Source organism: Haliotis cracherodii, unplaced genomic scaffold (genome assembly GCF_022045235.1).
Source record: "Haliotis cracherodii isolate W230 unplaced genomic scaffold, xgHalCrac1.p SCAF_8, whole genome shotgun sequence".
NCBI lineage: Eukaryota > Metazoa > Mollusca > Gastropoda > Lepetellida > Haliotidae > Haliotis > Haliotis cracherodii.
In genome coordinates this window covers 33,934,080-33,959,602 of record NW_027266341.1, presented here as the reverse complement: position 1 = coordinate 33,959,602, position 25,523 = coordinate 33,934,080, and the positions used below count along the sequence as shown (strand labels likewise).

General features: G+C 40.9%; 1 protein-coding gene across 2 annotated transcripts in view; it reads right to left on the bottom strand.

Moving 5' to 3' along the window:
- Window positions 1-25,523, bottom strand: part of LOC139450489 (UDP-glucose 6-dehydrogenase-like) — a 69,712-nt gene that overhangs the window by 39,311 nt on the left and 4,878 nt on the right. The window contains exon 1 of one of the 2 annotated variants that reach the window (XM_071232202.1): window positions 3,465-3,806. The exons of the other annotated variant lie outside the window; for it this stretch is intronic. Coding sequence (XP_071088303.1) covers window positions 3,465-3,472 — 8 coding nt within the window. The 5' untranslated portion in view covers window positions 3,473-3,806. Of the gene's footprint in view, window positions 1-3,464; window positions 3,807-25,523 lie in introns of those variants that run through there. 2 annotated transcript variants of the gene reach the window in all.

Genomic DNA, 25,523 nt, shown 5'->3' with positions numbered 1-25,523 from the left:
ATTAATGTTATATCATGATAACTTCAAAGCAGACAAAAATGACGAGATTGATAAACATTCCAGGTGGAGGAATACATACTGTGGCGTGACATGAATCAGGTGATTATTATATTTATGCACATAACTTGACACACCCACAAAGTCTGTAGCCAATCAACGGAACCTGTCAATAAAGGCAAGAGGCAATAAGAACTGCAATAGTCTGGCTGTAACGAACCGGCACAAATATGTCCGGGAGTAGGCGGCTGTTTTAAATGACAAGGTCAGTTACGGCCAGATTCAAACATTAGTTCCCTGAGAACGGGAAGACACAGTTGAAAAATGTGAGTAAGAAATGAAACCCAAAGACATGAAAGTTGTGGAACCGAGGAGAGCGGAAATAAAATAGGCGAGCGAGCTGTTTCATTCTTTCTCAGACGTCCGTCTCAAGGGGTAGTTTCAACAATGAATATGCATGAATTTCAATAAATGTACAGTGCATGACGATACACATGAACAGAAAGGGAATTCCCTCGACTGTAATATTGGGATCCCCGACATTTGGTAGTAATAAAAGTAGTCCGTCCCGGTGGGCATGGCTTAATTTTTTGTCATTCATTGGAAATGAATGCAAAAACATGTGACCAATTCAGCTAATCAGAATGCAGGAATCACAACGATCACAATAAAAATTTAATTACAGAGAAGTTGAAATCCATCAGTCAACTGTCCTCACTGACACTACAGCTTCTAAAACGACACTTGTATATATTATAATAAGACACTTGTATTATATTTGTTATCGGTACAGCAGTCACCCTGGCATGAGTACTCGCATATAACCCCTATGTAAACCCTGCATGTCTCTCACGTGTAACTAAACATCATTAATGTACTAAGCTAAAAGATTTGAATCCATGATCATACACTTCTGGCATGCCAAAGGGACACAACACTGCACAGAGAATTGTTGTGCCCCTGAAGACCCCTGCCGCCCTTTTCAAATATGTCATGTGATGTATAAATAAAAGTTTGTTTGTTTGTTGTTTAACGCCGTACTCAGCAATATTCCAGCTATATGACGGTTGTCTGTAAATAATCAAGTATGGACCAGACAATCCAGTGATTGATATCATGAGCATCGATCAACGCAATTGGGATACGATGACATGCATAAACCAAATCAGCAAAGCTGACTATCCGATCCCATAAGTTGCCACTTACGACAAGCATAGTCACCTTTTACGGCAAGCATGGTTGCTGAAGACCAATTCTAACCCGTATCTTCTTGGGTCGTGTGACACAAAGTAGATCATGTGTCAGGCTAGGACAGATATATGACTACTGGACAGATATCATATGGCTACTGGACAGATATCATATGGCTACTGGACAGATATCATATGACTACTGGACAGATATCATATGACTACTGGACAGATATCATATGACTACTGGACAGATATCATATTACTACTGGACAGATATCATATGACTACTGGACAGATATCATATGGCTACTGGACAGATATCATATGACTACTGGACAGATATCATATGACTACTGGACAGATATCATATGGCTACTGGACAGATATCATATGGCTCCTAGACAGATATCATATGGCTACTGGACAGATATCATATGGCTACTGGGCAGATATCATATGACTACTCAAAAGGTTCACAGAAAGATAAAACACATTTTTGACAAACCACTCATCAAATTAACTCATGTTTCAATTTTCAATGTTTGATTTCCCCCTTAAAGTGGTCTTGAAAAAACAGAAAACTACCAGCAAGCTGTGGATAAAATATGCTTATTTTCAATTCCACACAATATTATCTCTCACATCTTTAATTTTGAAAGATTAGGATAAGTATATCCGAAAAGCAAGAAAATATATTGGTCTATCCTTTAAGGTATGAAAAAGTCAGCTTAAAGTGCTAGCCCACTAAGATACCATTGGCACAGTTAAATAGGACACAGTTTACTGACTCTTTGTTTTATCCCCTTAATGCTGAGTGCCAGACAGGGTAACAACAAGTACCATCTCTAAACATCTTTTGGTATGACGTGGCCGGGGATCCAACCACTGACCAGACACTCAATCCATTACCCACAGAGGCGGTCCTGCTCATGAACTAACCAATGCTAAACATCCAGTACAATGAATTATTCCAAAACCAACATAATATCCTTTGGTGTCATTTAATTTTTGACTCACAGTTTACACACAATGAAAACAAACAAACAAAAAACACATTAAAGATCACATACCCTACACTCTCCCCTAAGCCTCAACATTTCAATATGGCTGGCAATAAGAAGTAGCATCAAGTTGCTTTCAAAAAACTTTACTCATAAAAAGAAATTATTTGTGAAAGTTGTGGCACAGTAATAAAATTCCCAGACAGCTAAGCTCTGCAGCAGACGAGTCGAGTCGTAGGCGAGGAATACAGGATTCAGCCCTGCCACTGTGGCACCAGCAAGTGGCAACATGGTGCTTGCCCCACACATCTCAAATGTCGACCACGTTCACTCTTTATTCCCTTGCACTATTAACTGAAAAGATCACTCAGTGCTTCAAAACCTGTTTCCACAATAATAACCACAGCTTCTGTCCCCTCCAAACACACAAACACACACACACACACATACTTAAACAGTCAGTAAGAATTGTATAGACATACAAAGCGTTTTGTGTATACCCAGCTGTTATATATTCAGGGTCATATATCTACTTACAATCATTTCACAAGCTGAATTAGGACAGATTTGTTGTCAAAACATCTAACAATATCTAAATCATCATATTTATATCCTAACCAATAGAGTGATCTATCTAGACCGGCTCAGAGGCCAAACTTCAACCCATGTCAGCAACAAATGATAGTAAAAATTCCCAATTTGAATATAAAATTTCCCAATTTTGCAGAATTTATGAAACATAACAATATTTTAAAAATTCAATTTTGAATAATAACACGTTTTTTTCTCCCCGATTTGCCAGTCAGTTTAGAATCCGAGATACAATTGTTGCACTTTCAGGCTCACCATATAACACTGCATATACCATACTTGGGATGCACTGACTAACATAATCAGTTAAACCTTTAAACAGTGTTGAACATCTGTTAACAATATTAACAATACATTTCATTACATTTCATATCTAATTTCTAACTGTATCTTCATAGTTATCATTCCAGCGACAGCTTGTCACATCGTTACACAAAATACAAGGCCTTTAAGGACTCAGGGTCACAGGGTTTATCCTAATGTTTGATGACTTTATTTAAAATGTCATTACTTTATACCAATGGATCAATTGTATAGTTACCATGTTCCAAGTGACCACATTTGACAACAACCAAAACCTGTCTCTCAACTTGAGAGAAATCATTGAATTGATGAACAATTTGGAAGAAAGTGACCAAATTAACACATGACATCTTAACGTGACCAGATTGGGATTACTCACCAGTGCATGTTGTATGAATGAGGAGCAGACGGCCGGGACTACTGCTGACACACGTCTGCCTACACACTGTCCTCGTCCAGTCAGGCTATGCTGTTTCAGTCACCGTGGCACTCTCTCTCTCTCTCACACACACACACACACACACACCTAGCCTTCCTCTTCAATGGGAACACGCACCATCTGCTAACAACGTGTTTGAAAAATCCCAGTAGAATTTCCTCGTCCTATAAGCTTACAAGGAAAACACACAGCACAGTTGTAGTGTGGGGCTGTCGTGAAGGATCAGAGAGTTGATGACACAGCACACCTCGACAGTGAACATCAGATGAGGCTGTTAACAGCTCCCACACAACAGTACAGGGTGGAGAAGCACAATTGACAGATACATTGACTATTATTCAACAGGCCACTGAGCCAGATTCGAAGTTTGTCTTGTCTTGCTCGACGTGAACTTTCACAGTGACTATAGTATAGTGACTGTTATCATACCCGGTTAGACTCAATTGAACCAGAAAATTGTTGAAAAGCAATTAGTTCAAGGTAGGGAACACATGACTGATGGGAGTTGCTTATGGTCTATGGGTCAATAACTAGTATTATTACAATCATGCTTGGGTGTGTTTGACAACTAAAGAAGGATGTATCAAGAAGTACTGGTAGTTCAAATGATGGGTGCAGTAAAAATACCATAACATTTATTTATAAATATTATTACACTTTATAAAATGTTTTATTATTCATCTGATTTCTTTGGTAAAAAGGCACAATCTTTCGGTATTGACACCTCCCAGGGATTTATCCAGAATTCTAACCAAAAAGTGCCCCTGGCAAGCATTTTAAGAAAAAAAATGTTATTTTATTTAAAATTGGGATTTATCTAAAGTTCTCAATTGAGAGGTATTTTAACATTGTATTTTGAGATAGCTTTATATTATTGCCTCTTCCTCTTTATTGTTCCTGTTCCTGTGAAATACAGGTTACCTCTGCAAAGCCATGCAATGAGTTATTGGTTATTACATGAATTAATTCCAATTTGGGAACTTTTAATGACATTTGCTGGAGACTTGGGGCTGGATATTAGCATCTGATCAGGTGTAGATATATCCCTGCCTTTTAAGGAGACAATTTGATGAACTATTTAGTTATGTTACATACATCAAATTACTACTGCAGTGTAAACACTGGGAACACGATAAATCTTACCTTTGTTTGTTTTGTTTGTTTGTTGGTTGGTTGTTTTTAACGCCGCACTCAGCAATATTCCAGCTATATGACGGCGGTCTGTAAATAATCGAGTCTGGACCCAATCAAGTGACTGACATCATGAGCTTCGATCCATGATGGTATACGATGACATGCATCAACTTAGTCAGCGATGCCTTTAGTTGCCTCTTACGACAAGCATTGTCACCTTTTACAGCAAGCATGGGTGGCTGACGACCTATACTACCTCGGATCTTTACGGGTCTCTTACCTTTGAAAATATGTTGTGATATAAGGAACAGAATGGCATAAACTTTCCATATTTGCATTCTGAATCTATTCTTTAATAGATGGAACCCTGATAACTTTTCTCGAAACTACTGCAGCAATTATAACTTAGTTACAACATTCAATATTTACCTGGCACCATGTCTAAAAATAGATAACCCCCAATTCTATCAATACCAATAACGTATATTTATTATACAACCATTAAGGTTATTATATTTTAAATTACTGTTTACAATAATTGTGTATTCAACAAAATTATACCATGTCAACTAAACAATGTTTACATGACAGTTTTTAGAATGAGTGAGTGAGTAAGTTGGGTATAATCCGCTTTTAAAAGTATTTCAGTTTAATCAAAGCGTGCCTGCCTGAGGTGATGCAGGTCTCAGACGTTTACCACTTTACCACGAGCACGGGTATGGAGCTGACAAACCTAAAAATTAATCCAGGCAAACCTGGATTCAACCCCACAATCATAGGTTTCTGGCATGCCCAAGGGACACAACTCTGCACAACGGATTGCAGCACCTCAGACGTCTCACTGGGGACACCTGTGTCCATACGTTAAAATTTAAGAAAGCACGTTTTCGTGTGAAGACAACATTTTTATCATCAGACTATACTCACAGAACTTTTGATTAACAAACAACTTTGGTCGGTCAAAATGAAAACAGAAATTTCTGAAACAGTTTGGGTCAGTCAATTTTGTGAAAAAATATAAAGCTGTACGTTGGATGAAGCCAGACATACAGTGAGGATCAAAAAGTTGGACGAAAAGGATCAAAACAAGCTAAATGGATACTAATAAAAATGGTCTATTGCTTGATTAGATCTTCATAGGCAGACGGAATGTAATTTAGGGGTGGCTGAAAAGATCAATAATCGGAAGTATCGTTGATGTGAAGAATTATCAACGATTATCGTATGACAATTGTGTCACCAATTATATCTTACATGAACTAATGTAATGAAATAAAGTTTGGATAACCAAAACAGACTTGTTATCGTCAGTCATGTCAATTGCCAAAGACGGAAAGCAACTGTTTTTGTTGTGACTAAAATGTCCACAGAGTAATCCATACAGAAATGTCTCACCACTCACCAGGGGCATGGAGTCTGTTGATTTCTTACAGACTGTTTTGCATATTTGTTCAATGTTACTACTCTGATATTAATTGATTAATAGTTTGTTAACAATTAGGAGTCTCTATGATCTGCATCAACAGCCTCACGCTGCGTGTTTGGCTCCAAATTCAATTTAGCGGGGTTAAATCTACAGGTAACCTAGCTCTACATTGCAAACACAGTATGTTTATCTCCTAATTACCTGTAGTTGTTAATGTGAATCTGTGGTTTATGTCCAACATATCATGCATACCTTTCATTACTTGGTTGTAGTCACTCCAGATTAATAACAGTGTAACTTTCCGAACCTACATTGAAACGTTGCTTAATGCAATAAAATAATAATAAGGCTATTCATAGAGCGCAAAATCCACATCAGTGAGGGACATGGTCAATGCGCAAATTCAGCATATGTACATATATATACAACAGAGAGGGGACAGTAAGATAGTAACAAAATATACACATTCAGTGCAGAGTTCAAAAAGGTATGTTTTGAGTCCAGACTTAGACACAGTGGTACTAAGTGCACTGTGAGATTGAAGGGAAGGGAGTTCCATAGAGAGGCCCCAGCATGAGAGAAGGATCAAGCACCGAAGGACTTTAGTCTGTATTTTGGTACAGACAGAAGCTGGTCGTTTGAGATTTCTGGTAGATTTGTACTGAAGAGACATTTCTTGAAGATAGGCAGGGCCAATGTTATGAGGAGACTGGTGGACGAGAGAGAGGATTTTAAAATCGATCATCTTGCGGATTCACAGCCAATAAAATGTACAGGTTTTCAAAATATTCACCCAAATCATAATAATGAGGGACTCCCTGAATAGAATCAGACCTGGCAATGCCGGACAAGTCCATTTTACGAACAGGTGGGTTGAGTTTGGTATTTTCCGCATATTCTTTCGTTTATCTGTACCTTTTTTCCATATACCGATTGTCATATCTGTCCCACTTTTGGATGCGATCGTTAAACCACTGTGTTTATCTGCGTTGCCCAGCTACAGCTGTAGGGAACACATTACTCAACACTTCCCTCTCAAAAATAACATTGTCCAATAAATGAACTTGCAAGTGCATATTCCAACCTCCAGAAATGACCTCATGAAGGAACAATTTTGTATCATGAAGCAAACCATGCGTCATTGTTCTTTGCAATGTATCGCATAGCTATCTTATATGAACCTAGATTATATTTGGTTTTAAGACACAACATACATTTTGAGAAGTCCTCAGTAGACCCAGATATAACAAAATATAGAGCAGTGCTAACAAGGCTTAGCAAAGTTCACATCCATTTTTGATAGAGAGAGGTAGATGGTCTAGCCAAAGATAAAAAACTTATGAAAGAAATGAAAAAATGATGTCCTAAATATGAACTTATCAGACTACAGTATTTAACGAAAAGGACATGGAATATTTCAAAAATGATGAAATATATCAGCACATTGCAGGACACCCCCCACATATTTTATTTAAACTATTAGCAGGTTTATGTGCATTCCATTCAAAATTCAATTTCAGAAAATAGATGTACCATAGCTCTACCTTGAAATCAGATGGTTTATCTCCTCAATAACCCACACAGCAGGTGTTGCCTGCACGCCGGAGCATGCATACTCATAAAGTCAGCACCTGTTGGTATTACCGTCATTGTAGCGGGACACTTTTGTTTGGTGCTATCTGGTTTTTCCACTTCAATGCTGTCAAATTACTTCGAACAATACAACTCTCTACCCTTAATGAAATAATCAGGTTTAACAAATTGCCTGAGTTATAACTCACGTTCATGGAATATATTGAAGTCAGTATAAGGAAAAAATAAAAATGACATTATGTTATTGCAAGAGCCTGGGAATTTCCTGGTCTATATTTAGCCAAGCTTAACCACAGATTGATATGAATCTCAAGATCGTCTTGTAGCCAAAATGTGGACAGCGACATAATGCATTGTTTTGAACTAACATGGCACAAAAGCAAACAGTCCTTTAGTGAGTGAGTGAGTGAGTTGGGTTTAACGCCGCTTTTAACATTATTCCAGTTATATCGCGGCGTGTCCGCTTAATGTGGGAGGAAAGCCTGAAGTGGTGCAGGTCTCAGACATTTATCACTTCGGTGAAACCCACGAGCACGGGTATGGTGCTGACAAACCTAGAAACATAATCGGGGCGAACTGGGATTGGAACTCACAATCATAGGTTTCTGGCGTACCCAAGGGACGCAACTCTGCACAGCGAATCGCGGCGCCTTAGACGACTGGGCCACCCGTGCCCCCTCAAACAGACCTTTAAGTTTTATTGGGGAGAATCATTCAGAGATGTGCCAGCTGTATACTGGTATATTTATACTGAACAAAAAAAGTTAGGGATCATGCATATTTTCAATATTTTTGGGTAGTGAAGATTGAGCCTAGAATTTAATAAAAATATCCCCCCGAATATTCATGATCCCCCCTAATATTCATGATCCCCCCAAATATTCATGATCTCCCAAATATTCATGATCCCCCAAATATTCATGATCACCCAAATATTCATGATCCCCCCAAATATTCATGATACCCAAATATTCATGATCCTTAACTTTTTTTGTTGAGTATAGTACACATATATTTGTCCTGACTTAACTAAGTGGGTAATCAGCCTCCAGGGGCCGACTCCGCGACACAGCCAGGAGTAGAGCGGTACACATTCACAGGGACAACCTCATGACTTTAAATATTCTGATGAAAGACAGGATTGACAATCCATTCAATTTCACAAAAACAAGCGAACTCGGGAAGAAAATCAGAAAATTTTAGCATTCAACCATGTAAGTATAAATTATCAGTGAGGTAAGAAACCTTGTTTGTGATATATCATCAATGGATAACAGGTGGTTAATTTGTGGGCTGACGAAATATTAATTGGACCAGTATTTTTAAGTTCTTTGTTTGTTGTTTAAAGCCGCACTATTAATACTGCCAAGTGAGACGTCATAACATCATGACATGAAGATTCTGGTTAGAATTGGTCTTCAGCAATCCATGCTTGTCTTAAGAGGCGACAAACAGGATCAAGTGAACAGGCTCACTGACGTGGTTGATGCATGTCATTGTATCCCAATTGTGTAGATCGATGCTCATGATGTCAATCACTGGATTGTCTGGTCCTGATTCAATTATTTACAAACTGTCGTCATATAGTTTGAATATTTCCAAGTGCGGGATTAAACAACACAAACAAACCAAGGAAACAAGGGAGATAATCATGACACTTCTTACTCTAAAATTCAACTTCAGCAGAAACTGTTTTTTTCAATGTACAAACTTAATTTTAACAAACATAATATGTTAGAAAATAAAGAACACAGATTCATTAGAGCATTAAAACCTTGATCATGTGGATGGAAGGCATACATTTCAACACAGCAGTTGTTCCACAGCAATGATCCAGAGGCAGATGCTGTCAATACAACAGGTGTTGTGCCAATCAAAGGTGTACATTATCACAGCACTTAGCTGGGCTTGAAACAGTATGAATAACTTTATCTTTTGCAACAATGCACAGAGCTCCACTTCCTACCAATCTTCACAATCTAAGCTTTCTTTTATTGTTTTTGTTCACAGATCGGCAGACAAAAATATAGGCCAATTCTTAGAGGATCTGAGGTGAAATTGGGTTTAACATTGCATCCAAGATTATTGCACTTATAAAGCGATGTGCAATCGTGTGTGTGTGCGTGGGTGTGTGGGTATGTGCGTGCATGCGTGCATGTGAGCATGTGTTATAATTTTAGCGCACTGATATACCATACCGCAGTTTAACATGAATACCCCACTCAGACACAGTATTCTTACTCCGAGTCGACCAGTCCTTGTTTTAGCCCCTTAATGCCGAGTGCCAGACAGGGTAACAAAAAGTACTATCTTTTAATGCCTTTTGGTATAACGCGGACAGGGATCAAACCAACTAAACCATGGAGACGGTCTCAATTCTAAGAACAGCCTTGTCATGTTCTGCCGGCATCAGTAAGAGATAATGGGGCCAAAGCACTGAAGTTACCATCACAGTTACATGACTGCACAAGTTTTGAAGATCTTGTTTGAATGTTTGTTTGTTTGTTTGTTTGTTTGTTGTTTAACACCACACTCAACAATATACCAGCTATATGATGGCAGTCTTTAAATAATCGATTCTGGGCCAGATTTGTTTCCTGTCGTTTTTAATCTCATACAGCATAAACAATGTGTTTTCAGGGTCTCCTTTTGGTATCTCATCTACATCAATTCTGTCTATTCCCCTGGCCTTACAGACCCGTGAAGATTTTGGGGTAGAATAGGTCTTCAGCAACCCATGCTTGCTGTAAAAGGTTACTATGGATTGTAGCCTGGGTGAAGAATGTGGACACACAATTTGTACATGTATAGCAGGGCGTGGAATCATCCCACAGATGACATCCTTAGCCTTGTCAGTGTAGCAGGGCGTGGAGTCATCCCACAGATGACATCCTTACCCTGTCAGTGTAGCAGGGCGTGGAGTCATCCCACAGATGACATCCTTACCTTGTCAGTGTAGCAGGGCGTGGAGTCATCCCACAGATGACATCCTTAGCCTTGTCAGTGTAGCAGGGCGTGGAGTCATCCCACAGATGACATCCTTACCTTGTCATTGTAGCAGGGCGTGGAGTCATCCCACAAATGACATCCTTACCTTGTCAGTGTAGCAGGGCATGGAGTCATCCCACAGATGACATCCTTACCTTGTCAGTGTAGCAGGGCGTGGAGTCATCCCACAGATGACATCCTTACCTTGTCAGTGTAGCAGGGAATGGAGACATCCCACAGATGACATCCTTACCTTGTCAGTGTAGCAGGGCATGGAGTCATCCCACAGATTACATCCTTACCTTGTCAGTGTAGCAGGGCGTGGAGTCATCTCACAGATGACATCTTAACCTTGTCAGTGTAGCAGGGCGTGGAGTCATCCCACAGATGACATCCTTACCTTGTCAGTGTAGCAGGGCGTGGAGTCATCTCACAGATGACATCACAACCTTGTCAGTATAGCAAAGCGTGGAGTCATCCCACAGATGACATCCTTAACTTGTCAGTGTAGCAGGGCATGGAGTCATCCCACAGATAACATCCTTACCTTGTCAGTGTAGCAGGGCGTGGAGTCATCTCACAGATGACATCCTAACCTTGTCAGTATAGCAAAGCGTGGAGTTATCCCACAGATGACATCCTTTCCTTGTCAGTGTAGCAGGGCGTGGAGTCATCCCACAGATGACATCCTTTCCTTGTCAGTGTAGCAAATTGTGGAGTAATCCCACAGATGACATCCTTACCTTGTCAGTGTAGCAGGGCGTGGAGTCATCCCACAGATGACATCCTAACCTTGTCAGTGTAGCAAAGCGTGGAGTCATCCCACAGATGACATCCTTTCCTTGTCAGTGTAGCAGGGCGTGGAGTCATCCCACAGATGACATCCTTACCTTGTCAGTGTAGCAGGGCGTGGAGTCATCCCACAGATGACATCTCAACCCTGTCAGTGTAGCAGGGCGTGGAGTCATCCCACAGATGACATCCTTACCTTGTCAGTGTAGCAGGGCATGGAGTCATCCCACAGATGACATCCTTACCTTGTCAGTGTAGCAGGGCATGGAGTCATCCCACAGATAACATCCTTACCTTGTCAGTGTAGCAGGGCGTGGAGTCATCTCACAGATGACATCCTAACCTTGTCGGTGTAGCAAAGCGTGGAGTCATCCCACAGATGACATCCTTACCTTGTCAGTGTAGCAGGGCGTGGAGTCATCCCACAGATGACATCCTTACCTTGTCAGTGTAGCAGAGCGTGGAGTCATCCCACAGATGACATCCTTACCTTGTCAGTGTAGCAGAGCATGGCGTCGTCCCACAGATGACATCCTTATCCTGTCAGTGTAGCAGGGCGTGGAGTCATCCCACAGATGACATCCTTACCTTGTCAGTGTAGCAGGGCGTGGAGTCATCCCACAGATGACATCCTTATCCTGTCAGTGTAGCAGGGCGTGGAGTCATCCCACAGATGACATCCTTACCTTGTCAGCTTGCTGATCACTGATCACACCTGCAAGTCCAGACAGACGCAACCCACACAACACGGTGTCATTGTTCTTTACGGCTGCATCAAAGGCAGACACGAGCCAGCACGCATGTATTGTTTTAGCGGAAGTGCTCTACTCGGCGCTAATGAGCACTGCCATTTGGAGTGTGATTGGATTAATGTAAGGTTGGATTAAGGTGAGGATTCTCCTGTAAACCTGACAGAGGACGTTTTCTTTAGATAGAGATCCACTGATGTGTGATAGGAGTGGGTGTCACATTCATTTTGAGTCGCAATATTGGCTAGGGACCAGCAGTCGCATTCTTTTGGAAACATATTTATTTCACGATTTACAATATTTACAGGACGAACATATGCAGTGAACACCACTACGAAACTAGTGTTAATTGTAGTGGAACCATTCCCTGCTCAACACACGTAGCCCTGTAGTCGCAATCGGGAATCAAATTTGAACAAAATCTGATAAATTTATTAATATAACCCAAAGGCCTCCAATCCATTGCCACGGTAACTAAGGTTCCATAATACATATACATATTGAAAGAAATCGGACAATATCTACATTTCAATCAACCATAGGCCTCCGTACCGTCACTATGGTATTAGGATAGTGACGGAAATGATGTTACCTGTAGAGCAGTGTAAGATACATCTTTGTACAACAGCAAGTTTGATAGAATCGGTAAAAGGAACAGGAGTGATAACCTCTAATATATCAAACATCCACACATTAACAGGTGGTCCTTGTAGAGAGGGAACCGAAAACTGACCACTAATTTGACCATCTAGACAAAGTAATGACCAATTAAACCTGTGCAGTTTCATGACTGTTCTATACTGATTATTTCATAATGATAACCCCATATGTTAGAAAAATATTATCTGTCACTTCAACCCTCAATGCAGAAATATTTTACATTAGGAAAATCTTTTACATTAATAATAACACCCATTCTGCCCTGGAAGCCATGGACAGATTTATCCAGATGTTGTGTTTCATACATGAACAAATTGTCATGACAGCTTGTCTCAGACGTAAATCACAGATGTACGTGACATCTGTCCTAATCAATATGGTATGCTGTGAATGTGGCCAGTGGCCTACATTCTTACAAAATAAACAACAGGTAAACAACATCTAACCAATAATCATTCACACCTGGATTAGGCCTTCTACCGGCACACGGATCCACTGACCTGGGCCCTGCTGCATAAAGCAACCTTAGTGCTAGGCCTATCGTAAGCCTATAGTAAAGTTCAAGAGGTACGACCTGGATTAGGCCTTCTACCGGCACACGGATCCACTGACCTGGGCCCTGCTGCATAAAGCAACCTTAGTGCTAGGCCTATCGTAAGCCTATAGTAAAGTTCAAGAGGTACGACCTGGATTAGGCCTTCTACCGGCACACGGATCCACTGACCTGGGCCCTGCTGCATAAAGCAACCTTAGTGCTAGGCCTATCGTAAGCCTATAGTAAAGTTCAAGAGGTACGACCTGGATTAGGCCTTCTACCGGCACACGGATCCACTGACCTGGGCCCTGCTGCATAAAGCAACCTTAGTGCTAGGCCTATTGTAAGCCTATAGTAAAGTTCAAGAGGTACCAGGGCTGGCTGAAAAGTTCTAAACCTAAGTGGGATATCTCAATCAGATTGAAACAAACTTTTGCCACCAACAAGTACAATCATTTAATGAATCATAGACATAAGAACTGCAACTGTAGTGTTATTATTGTCTTTGTACCAGACCATCTTGTGGACCTACCCATTGAAATCACCAGAAATGGACAAAACTGGCTATAGGGCAGTCATCAAGTACCTGCAACTGAAAGGGCTAACTCCAACACAGACACATGCTGACATGGTCTCCACTTTAGGGGATGATGCCCCTTCCTTTTCCATGCGGAATTCAAGCGTGGCAGAGAGAGCCTTGACGTTGCCCCGCGTCCAGGAAGGCCTTCAACAGCAACCATTCTGGAAAACATTACCCGGGTGCATGACATGGTGATGGCTGATCGACGATTGACCACTCGACATATTGCCAGTGTTGTGGGCATCTCTCATGAGAGGGTTGAGCACATTATCACCAACGAGTTGGTTTCTGCAAGATCGGTGCCAAAGCTCTTGAAAGCAGATCAGAAACGTGTCAGATTCCTTATGTCCTGTGACAATTTATGCCATTTTGAAGCAGATCCCGAATATTTTTTGGCCCAATTTGTAACCATGAATGAGACCTGGATTCATCACTTTCAGCCAGAAACCAAAATTCAGTCTAAACAATGGAAGCATCCGGAATCACCAGCCCCCCTAAAAGCCAAGTCGGTTCCTTCTGATGGAAACGTGATGGCTTCAGTCTTTTGGGATTCCAAGGGTATTCTGCTGATTGACTATCTTGTAAAAGGTCAGACTATCAATGGAAGATATTATGCTGACCTACTGAGACAGTTGTGTGAAGTTATCAAAGCTAAGCGACGGGGAATGCTCACTTAAGGAGTCCTGTTCCACCAAGACAATGCTCCTGTTCACAAATCGGTAGTTGCCATGTCAGTGATCCATGATTGTGGTTTCAAACTCATTGACCATCCCCCTTATTCACCCGATTTGGCCCCGTCAGACTCCACCTGTTTCCCAAAATGAAAAAGGAACTAGCTGGTCGCCATTTCCCTAGTAATGATGACATCATTTCCGCTGTGAATGACTTTTTTAGGGTGGCTGAAGAAAATTTCTTCTTGACCTTTCTTGACTTGAAAATGTGTAAACCTGGAAGGGGACTGTGTGGAGAAATAAATGAAAACCATTGACTTGGTACGGGTCTTTCACAGTTAAGCTTAGAACTTTTCAGCCAGCCCTCGTATGATCACCTCTTGGCTCTTTAGCGTAGTGTGGTTGGTATTGGGAGTGATCCACAATACGCTACCCAAAGCTCTACCCCAGTGCCTACCCCCAGAACCGTTACAATAACTTTGTCCATTGGGCCCCAGGGTAATAACTTAGCTCCATATTTTAGCATTCACAAGATGAATGGAATCTGGCAGATTATAAATGGACTATTATTAACATTATCATTATCATCATCATTCTGACATACATTTTACAATACTGTCAGTGATTCATGACAACCATTATTTGATCTCATATGTAATTAAAAAGGGTTAATTACCCATCCATGTCGAGCATTGTAGTCTTGCTTCAGCTACTTAACTACCAGGCAATTAGATAAAAAATGAATATGTTAATACTCCTCTTTATTGGATTGTTAATAATATAATATTGTCAGCCATCCTCAATGAGCGATGTAACAAGATCTTTCTCGGCGTATCCCTTCTTTGCCATCACACTATAGGGTAGGGCTGGAACGAGTCCAAATTTACTATCTGGGTACCCTATTACCCAACCCTACCCAGGTACTTGCTGTAGGTCTCAAAAGATAGATAAATGTTTGGCCCTCACTCTATGAAGGTTCATACTCCAATGAACTCACACAAAGTGAAAGTCAATTCTATAAAAAAAAATTTATCACAATTTCTTACCTCAAAGGATGTAGGCAAAGATCTATACACAATTTTATTTAGTATGTGTGACTTCATGTTTACACAGACATCCATACAACATCCATACAACAACCAACTTTTTAGTGGACTAAAATAGTTCCTCAAAAAGAGAGGTGACATGGGTGGGCGTATGGGATAGGCCGTAGCGAGGATATTGGTGAACAATCATGCAGTCACGTTCTCTGACATTTCTCAATGTATACTGAAACGCTGAGACCAAGAATAAAGGTTCTAAATGATCAGAGAGAACGCTTATGTATGTTTTCGTGCTAGGGAATTCCCAGGGGTTTCCTCAGGAATCTGGAAGTAGTCCATCAGTGTTTACGTCATTTCAAGAACATGGTCTCGTGAAAAACGTATGAACATCAAAGTTTAATACACTTTTTGAACGTCAATTTTGCGGTCATGTGACCGTCCTATCGTCCAATGGAAAAGCCGTATTTCATGTAAACTTCAAATTAAAAAAATATATAACAATGTGCAGGGCCTTATACACATAACACTATGCAGAGCCTTACGCACAACATTGTGCAGATCCTTATACACATACCACTGAGCAGAGCCTTATAAATGCCACTGTACAGAGCCTTATACACATAACACTGTGCAGAGCTTTATACACATAACGTTGTCCAGAGCCTTATATACATAACACTGAGCAGAGCCTTATACACATACCATTGTGCAGAGCTTTATACACATAACACTGCACAGCCTTATATACATAATACTGTGTAGAGCTTTATACACATACCATTGTGCAGAGCTTTATACACATAACACTGTGTAGAGCCTTATATACATATCAATTTGTAGAGCCTTATATACATAACGCTGTGTAGAGCCTTATGTACATAACACTGTGCAGAGCCTTATTTACATATCACTTTGTAGAGCCATATATATAATGGTGAGTAGAGCCTTATATACATAACACTGTGTAGAGCCTTATATACATAACACTGTGTAGAGCCTTATATACATAACACTGTGTAGAGCCTTATATACATAACTCTGTGAAGAGCCTTATATACATATCACTTTGTAGAGCCTTATATACATAACGCTGTGCAGAGCCTTACTTACATAACGCTGTGCAGAGCCTTATATACATAACACTGTGCAGAGCTTTATATACATAACACTGTGCAGAGCTTTATATACATAACGCTGTGCAGAGCCTTATACAGTAAACTACGGTTATAACGAACTCAAAGAGACCACTAATTTTAGTTCGTTATAACCGTAGTTCGTTATAAGCATATATACAACAAATGGCCGGGACTAAAAAATAAGTTTGTTATATCGGTCAGTTCGTTATAAGCGTGTTCGTTATAACCGTAGTTTACTGTATACATAACGCTGTGCAGAGCCTTATATACATAACGCTGTGCAGAGCCTTATATACATAACACTGTGCAGAGCCTTATATACATAACACTGTGTAGAGCCTTATATACATAACGCTGTGCAGAGCCTTATATACATAACACTGTGTAGAGCCTTATATACATAACGCTGTGCAGAGCCTTATATACATAACACTGTGCAGAGCCTTATATACATAACACTGTGTAGAGCCTTATATACATAACGCTGTGTAGAGCCTTATATACATAACGCTGTGCAGAGCCTTATATACATAACATTGTGTAGAGCCTTATATACATAACGCTGTGCAGAGCCTTATATACATAACACTGTGTAGAGCCTTATATACATAACATTGTGTAGAGCCTTATATACATAACACTGTGTAGAGCCTTATTTACATAACGCTGTGCAGAGCCTTATATACATAACACTTTGTTGAGCCTTATTTGCCACCTCACTATAGGGTAGGGCTGGGACAATTCCAAATTTACTACCTGGGTACCCTCCCCCCTATTACCCGACCCTACCCGTCTACTTGATGTAGGTCTCAAGAGATGGATACAAAATGTCTGATTGGGAAATGTTTGACTCCTACGTATAAACCGATCTGGTCATTGATCCACTGAAGTTGACTGAAGGAATGTGTACATTGTCAGAAAGAAAAGTGAACATTTGTCCCTTATAGTGTAACCATAGAGTTCTGGATCATTTTTGCCATTTAACAATATAATCATGTGACTAACCACAGGTCCGGGTAGTCCTGTGGGTACCCGGGTCTTTATCTGTACCCACCCAACCCGAGGACCCGAGTTACCTGTCCCAGCTCTACTATTGGGGATAAGTAGTTCTTGTGTTCATGCAAGCAATGGGGACAAGCCATATATTGCAGAAAAAACACCACTATTTAGATGTTGGAGTGCACCTTTAAGGCTTGAGGCGGGACGATATGAGAAGTTGCTCCTTGACAAAACACATTTTTTACTGCACCGTCCACTATACAACACTGCCAGATCCCACTTTTTAACAAATGTCAAGAACTTGTGCCAGATTTTCACACCCTCCAGGGTGAGTATCCATCAAAACCTAGGATAACAATGCTTATGATATCAATCACTGGATTGTCTGGTCTCAGCATATTCCACCTATATGATGGCAGTCTGTAAATAATCGAGTCTGGACCAGACAATCCAGTGATTGATATCATGAGCATCAATCCAAACAATTGGGATACAATGACGTGCATCAACCAAGTCAGTGAGCCACCCTATTCTGTTAGTCGCCCCTTACTACAAGCATAGTCGCCTTTTACGGCAAGCATGTGAGTTGATTCACATGTCAGTTATCATGGGTTTTGATGGATACTCACACTGGAGGGTGTTAAAATCTGGCACAAGTTCTGGACTTTCGTTAAAAAGAATCAGGTGGTCCCTAACGTTTTTTCAGTATCATACATATATGTGACATGTATCTCCATATGCAAAAAGGTTGACCCTAAACATGCTGAAGCTTCCGATTACAACTCACTGACATTAGGACTAATGACAAAAACCAAATGATTACTGTAAATCTTGAAATAAACACAATTGTGAATTTAATGCAAAAAATGGGAGTGGTCTTTGCTCGCATCATTACAACGATAAGACATTTTGGATAGCAGAAATGCCATGTATTCCACATCATTGTTTATTAAGCAGCACTTGTAACAAGTATATAAATAATGTCATTCAAACTCTTATTACATCCTGTGAATTGTCACCGCTGGGGTCAAGACAAGCGTTCAACTCACTTATGTCATCACTGATCACACCTGCATGTCAAGATAGACGCCACCCACGCAACAAGGTGTCTTTGTTCTTTGCGACTGCGTCAAAGGCCGACACGAGCAACCGCGCATGTATTGTTTTAGTGGATGTACTCTACTCAGCGCTAATAAGATGTGCTATTTGGTGTGTGATTGGATTAATGTAAGGATTCTCCTGTAAACCTGACAGAGAACATTTTCTTTAGATAAAAATCCACTGATGCTTGAGAGGAGGGGGTGTCGCATTCATATTGAGTTGCATTTTTGGCTAGGTTTCTTTCGTTTGGAGACGCATTGATTTCACGATTCACAGTTCCTATTTTTTTTAAATGTCCTCTAAAACTCCCAATGACATGAATTAGTAATGGTACTCTTCAATAGCTTTTCGTTTGCTAGCAATGATACGAGTATGGGTATGATGCTGACAAACCTAGGAACATAATCTGGGCAAACTGGGAGAGCCTTATACCTGCACAACACTGTTTCAGAGCTTTATACACATAACAATGAGTAGAGCCTTATATACATACCACTGTGTACAGCCTTATACACACAACACTGTGCAGAGCCTTATAAATGCCACTGTGCAGAGCCTTATATACATACCACTGTGCACAGCCTTATACACATACCACTTTGCAAAGCCAAACACACAACACAGAGCCTTATAAATGCCACTGTGCAGAGCCTTATAAATGCCACTGTGCAGAGCCTTATACACACAACACCGTGCAGAGCCTTATAAATGCCACTGTACAGAGCCTTATAAATGCCACTGTGCAGAGCCTTATCAATGCCACTGTACAGAGCCTTACACACATACCATTGTGCACAGCCTTATACACACAACACTGTCCAGAGCCCCATACACACAACACTGTGCACAGCCTTATACACATACCACTGTGCACAGCCTTATATACATAACACTGTGCACAGCCAAACACACAACACTGTGCACAGCCTTATACACATACCACTGCGCACAGCCTTATACACATACCACTTTGCACAGCCAAACACACAACACTGTGCACAGCCTTATACACATACCACTGTGCACAGCCTTATATACATAACACTGTGCACAGCCAAACACATACCACTGTGCACAGCCTTATACACATACCACTGTGCACAGCCTTATACACATACCACTGTGCAGAGCCTTATATACATACCACTGTGCACAGCCTTATACACATACCACTTTGCACAGCCAAACACACAACACTGTGCACAGCCTTATACACATACCACTGTGCACAGCCTTATACACATAACACTGTGCACAGCCTTATACACATACCACTGTGCAGAGCCTTATATATATACCACTGTGCACAGCCTTATACACATACCACTTTGCACAGCCAAACACACAACACTGTGCACAGCCTTATACACATACCACTGTGCACAGCCTTATACACATAACACTGTGCACAGCCTTATACACATACCACTGTGCAGAGCCTTATACTTACAACACTGTGCACAGCCTTATACACATACCACTTTGCACAGCCTTATATACATACCACTGTGCACAGCCAAACACACAACACTGTGCACAGCCTTATACACATACCACTGTGCACAGCCTTATACACATACCACTGTGCACAGCCTTATACACATACCACTTTGCACAGCCAAACACACAACACTGTGCACAGCCTTATACACATACCACTGTGCACAGCCTTATACACACAACACTGTGCACAGCCTTATACAGATACCACTGTGCAGAGCCTTATACACATACCACTGTGCACAGCCTTATACACATACCACTTTGCACAGCCAAACACACAACACTGTGCACAGCCTTATACACATACCACTGTGCACAGCCTCATACACACAACACTGTGCACAGCCTTATACACATACCACTGTGCACAGCCTTATACACATACCACTGTGCACAGCATCATACACACAACACTGTGCACAGCCTTATATACACAACACTGTGCACAGCCTTACACACAACACTGTGCACAGCCTTATACACATACCACTGTGCACAGCATCATACACACAACACTGTGCACCGCCTTATACACATACCACTGTGCACAGCCTCATACACACAACACTGTGCACAGCCTTATACACATACCACTGTGCACAGCCTCATACACACAGCACTGTGCACAGCCTTACACACATACCACTGTGCACAGCATCATACACACAACACTGTGCACAGCCTTATACACATACCACTGTGCACAGCCTCATACACACAACACTGTGCACAGCCTTACACACATACCACTGTGCACAGCATCATACACACAACACTGTGCACAGCCTTATACACATACCACTGTGCACAGCCTTACACACAACACTGTGCACAGCCTTATACACATACCACTGTGCACAGCCTCATACACACAACACTGTGCACAGCCTTATACACATACCACTGTGCACAGCCTTATACACACAACACTGTGCACAGCCTTACACACAACACTGTGCACAGCCTTATACACATACCACTGTGCAGAGCCTCATACACACAACACTGTGCACAGCCTTATACACATACCACTGTGCACAGACTCATACACACAACACTGTGCACAGCCTTATACACATACCACTGTGCAGAGCCTTACACACATACCATTGTGCACAGTCTTATATACACAACACTGTGCACAGCCTTATATACACAACACTGTGCACAGCCTTATACACACACATTAGTGCAGAGCCTCATATATATAGTTACACACACATCTGTGCAGAGCCTTATACACACTTGGATAGAGCAAACAATGATATTATTGTGCTGAGGTTTCAGTTTCAGGAATGAACTATTTTTGATATAAGTACTTTCCTTACAGGGGCAACAAAGCTGATTAGATATCATGTCAGTGAGTATATGGACTGGTTACAGCTGAATTAAGTTAGTATTTATCACAAAATCATGAAAATGTCCTATTGTCATCAATACAAACACATGAAACAATGCACTAGCAACAAGCACTTAAAACCATGTCTGTTAGCATTGCAGGAGAATTTTGCATTTTCACATGTTATACTAAACTTATTATTCCCTATACAAGAAACAAATTTAATCAAATGAACTGACTGGATGGGTGGCTGAAAAGTTCTGAGCCTAACTATAATGGAGTTGGTTGCTCAATATATTCAACATAATTCCCTCTGAGGTCCACACACCTCTGCCAATGATGCCCTGATACAACTGGTGTAGGTGGCTTCCTCCTGGTGGTGTAAAAAGTCCTCCACAGCAGAAATGACGTCATCATCATGCTTGCCAGACGGAAATCTGACAGTGCCAAATCTGGTGGATACAGAGGCTGTTCAAAGCCACAATCATGCACTGCAGCCATGGCGACAACAGACTTGTGCACAGATGCATTGTCCTATTGGAACAACACACCTTCAGTGAGTTTTCCATGACGTTTAGCCTGGATATTCTCACACGGGTACCTAATATTGGCCTTTATGGTCTGACCTTTCATGTAGAAGTCCACCAGTAGGATTCCTTTGGAATCTCAGAAAACCGAGGCCATAACCTTGCCCGCTGATAAAACTTTAGAGAAGGAATTGTTATGTGTCCAGTGTTTTGACTGTTGTTTAGTCTCTGGCTGTGAACCCAACACTCATTCATGGCTATAAAAAGCATTCAACAAAATCAGGTGTGTCTGCTTCAAATGATGAACCAGGAGTGTGTGTGATCAGGAGTCAGTAGCCTTAGAACCCAGAATGCAGAAACCGTTGTCAGGTTCGGTTCAATCCTCAGGATGTTCTCCACTTTCTCATAAGCAATGCCTACTATATTGGCTGTGTGATGTGTGGTGAGTCAGTGATCATCCATAATCATATCTAGTATTTTATTTTATTAACATTGGTGGCAGAAGAAGGTCTTCATGATCTTGGATCAGATTCTGGCTCTCTCTCCCACTCTTGAACTCTGCTGCCAACCTCCCAACAGTGGCAAAGCAAGGAGTATCATCCTCTTAAGTTGGCACCATGTCCGAATGGATAGCTGTTGAACTTAACGATACAGTCAAACCCTTTTGTGTCAAACTTTGATGTGTCAAACTTACGGTTGCCTCGAAGTAAAAACTTGGTCCCCACTTGGTCAAATCGGATGTGTCGAAGTTGTGGTTGTCTTGCAGTCATTTTACAGTCCCATACATGCACTTTTGATGAATTTTTTGATACTCATTTCATTTTCTTGTTGTTTGCTTGTCGCAAATGTTTTGAGTTATACATTCTTCATTCCAATCAGTTAGGGCTGGGACGGGTAACTCGGGTACCCAGGTACCCGGGTCAGGTTGGTACTGAGTAGGACCAGGGTACCCACAGGACTACCTGCACCCGTGGTTAGTCACGTGATATATTGTTTATTGAAAAAAATATCCAAAACTCCATGGTTACACTACAAGTCACAATTGTTGGCATTTCTTTCTGACTATGCATCCTTTCTATCTGACCTTTATAGGTTTGAATAAAGATAAAACTTCAGTCAACTTCGGTGTATGCATGACCAGATCGTTTTATACACGTATCTGAATACATTTTACCAGGGCTACGGTCAAACTATTCCCAATCGGACTTATTACACCCAAGTCTTGAGACATATAGCGAGTATGCGGGTAGGGTCGGGTAAATCAGTAAATGTAGGCCAAGTTCAATTTTCGGTCATGTCGAACATCGGATATCTCAAAGTATTTACATAGGTCCCTTGAACTTCGACACAACAGTGTTTGAATATGCTTGATGTCGGCATGACACAATTTTGTCCATTTTTTCATCCACAGAGAATACCTAGTCACTTTGATGCCTACAGAAATATGCTGTCTGGTTGTGTATCTTATTCAAATACAGCCAGTAAGCATGGAAAGTATTGCACTTGATACATGCAAACTGTTAAATGTTTACCATACATCATTCATAGTTAAGCACTGAACCTTTCGGCCACCCTCATATATCTATCAATTATTTCACTCACTTTTCACTTCTGTCATTGCTTAAGAAATAATACTACAGGTGGTACTCCATACAGAACTATACTCACATGCAAAAGAAACGCAAGTCGAGTATGCAGTATACATGTTATTTATTTTTAACAGTAAAGACAAGAAATACTAATAGGGCAAGACTGACAAAAATTTGACTGAAGACAGTTTAATGGATTAAAAGGCAGATGACATTATTGTTTTTTTCAAATGTTAAGGGCTTACACAGTTTCGGGTCAATACCCAAAATGTCAGTCAACACCTGGTGTGACCACCATTAGCATTGATCACTGCCACACATCTCCTGTACATTGAGTGGATCAGACAATTTGTGAAGGCCCTAAGGATCCTCCTGCACACATCCAGAGCAGCTGTGCGTAGTTCATTGGCAGTTGTAGGGACTGGGCGCACATTGTGCAGACGCCTTGGAACCTCATCCCACAAGTGTTCGATGGGGTTCAGATTAGGGCTTAGGGCTGGCCACGGTAGAACACGGATGTTGTGTTGTTGCAGAAAGGCCATGGTTGCTCTGACAACATGGGGACAAGCGGTGTCCTGCTGGAAAATGTGTTGTTGATGTTGTGCAAAAAATGGAACAACATGGGGTCTGATCACTTGGTCGATATACTGCTGAGCAGTGACGACGTGTCCCCGACCTTGACCAACATTCAGAAAGCACATGGGTCCAAGTCTTGCATTAAGTCCAATCCCTGCCCATATCATGACGCTAGGTCCACCTCATGAATCCCTTTCCACGACGTTTCTGTCAGCAAAACGATCAACTCGACACCGCCAAATTCTGACTCTTCCGTCTGCATGGGAGACACAAAAGCGACTTTCCTCAGAGATGATGACATGCCTCCACTCACGATTATATTTTTGACGGGGTATATAAGTAACCATCGATTTCGAAGGCATGTACAGGGGGGTCGCCTTATACGTGGGGTTGCTTTATAGATGGCAATATACGGTACATCAATCTCTGGCCCTATATCATAATAGGTAAATACAACATTCCAACACCTCATTATGAAATCATGCAAGAGCTAGAAGGTGAGTTAACAAATGATGAAGCAGCGGTTAAAAATCAAAAGAAGGATGAAAGTCCAGACCCAGACAAACTTACAGCTGAATTTCTTAAATTCTTTTGGTACGATGTTGGACAGTACCTTATTCGATCATTAAACTATGCCTCTAGGACAGGTCAACTACTAACATCTCAAAAACAAGATTTAATTACTTGTATCCCCAAGGGTAAAAAAAAATCAAAAGAGTTCCTTAAAAATTGGCGCACCATATCACTTATTTCAATATTCTGTAAAATTGGATCAGTAACAAACTCACACAGAATTAAAACAGTGCTAATACATTAATAAGAGAGGACCAAAAAGGCTTTATGTCATGACGATATACTGGAGAAACCACAAGACAAATGTATGACTTAATTGAATACACTGAAAACTGTCCAATTCTACGACTATTTTTACTTGTGGACTTTGGGAAGGCCTATGACACTGTCGATTGGACCTTTATTCAAGCAGTATTAGAATTTTTGGGCTTTGGCAATTCAATTAAAAGCTGGATCAGCACGCTCTACAATGGTATACAGTCATG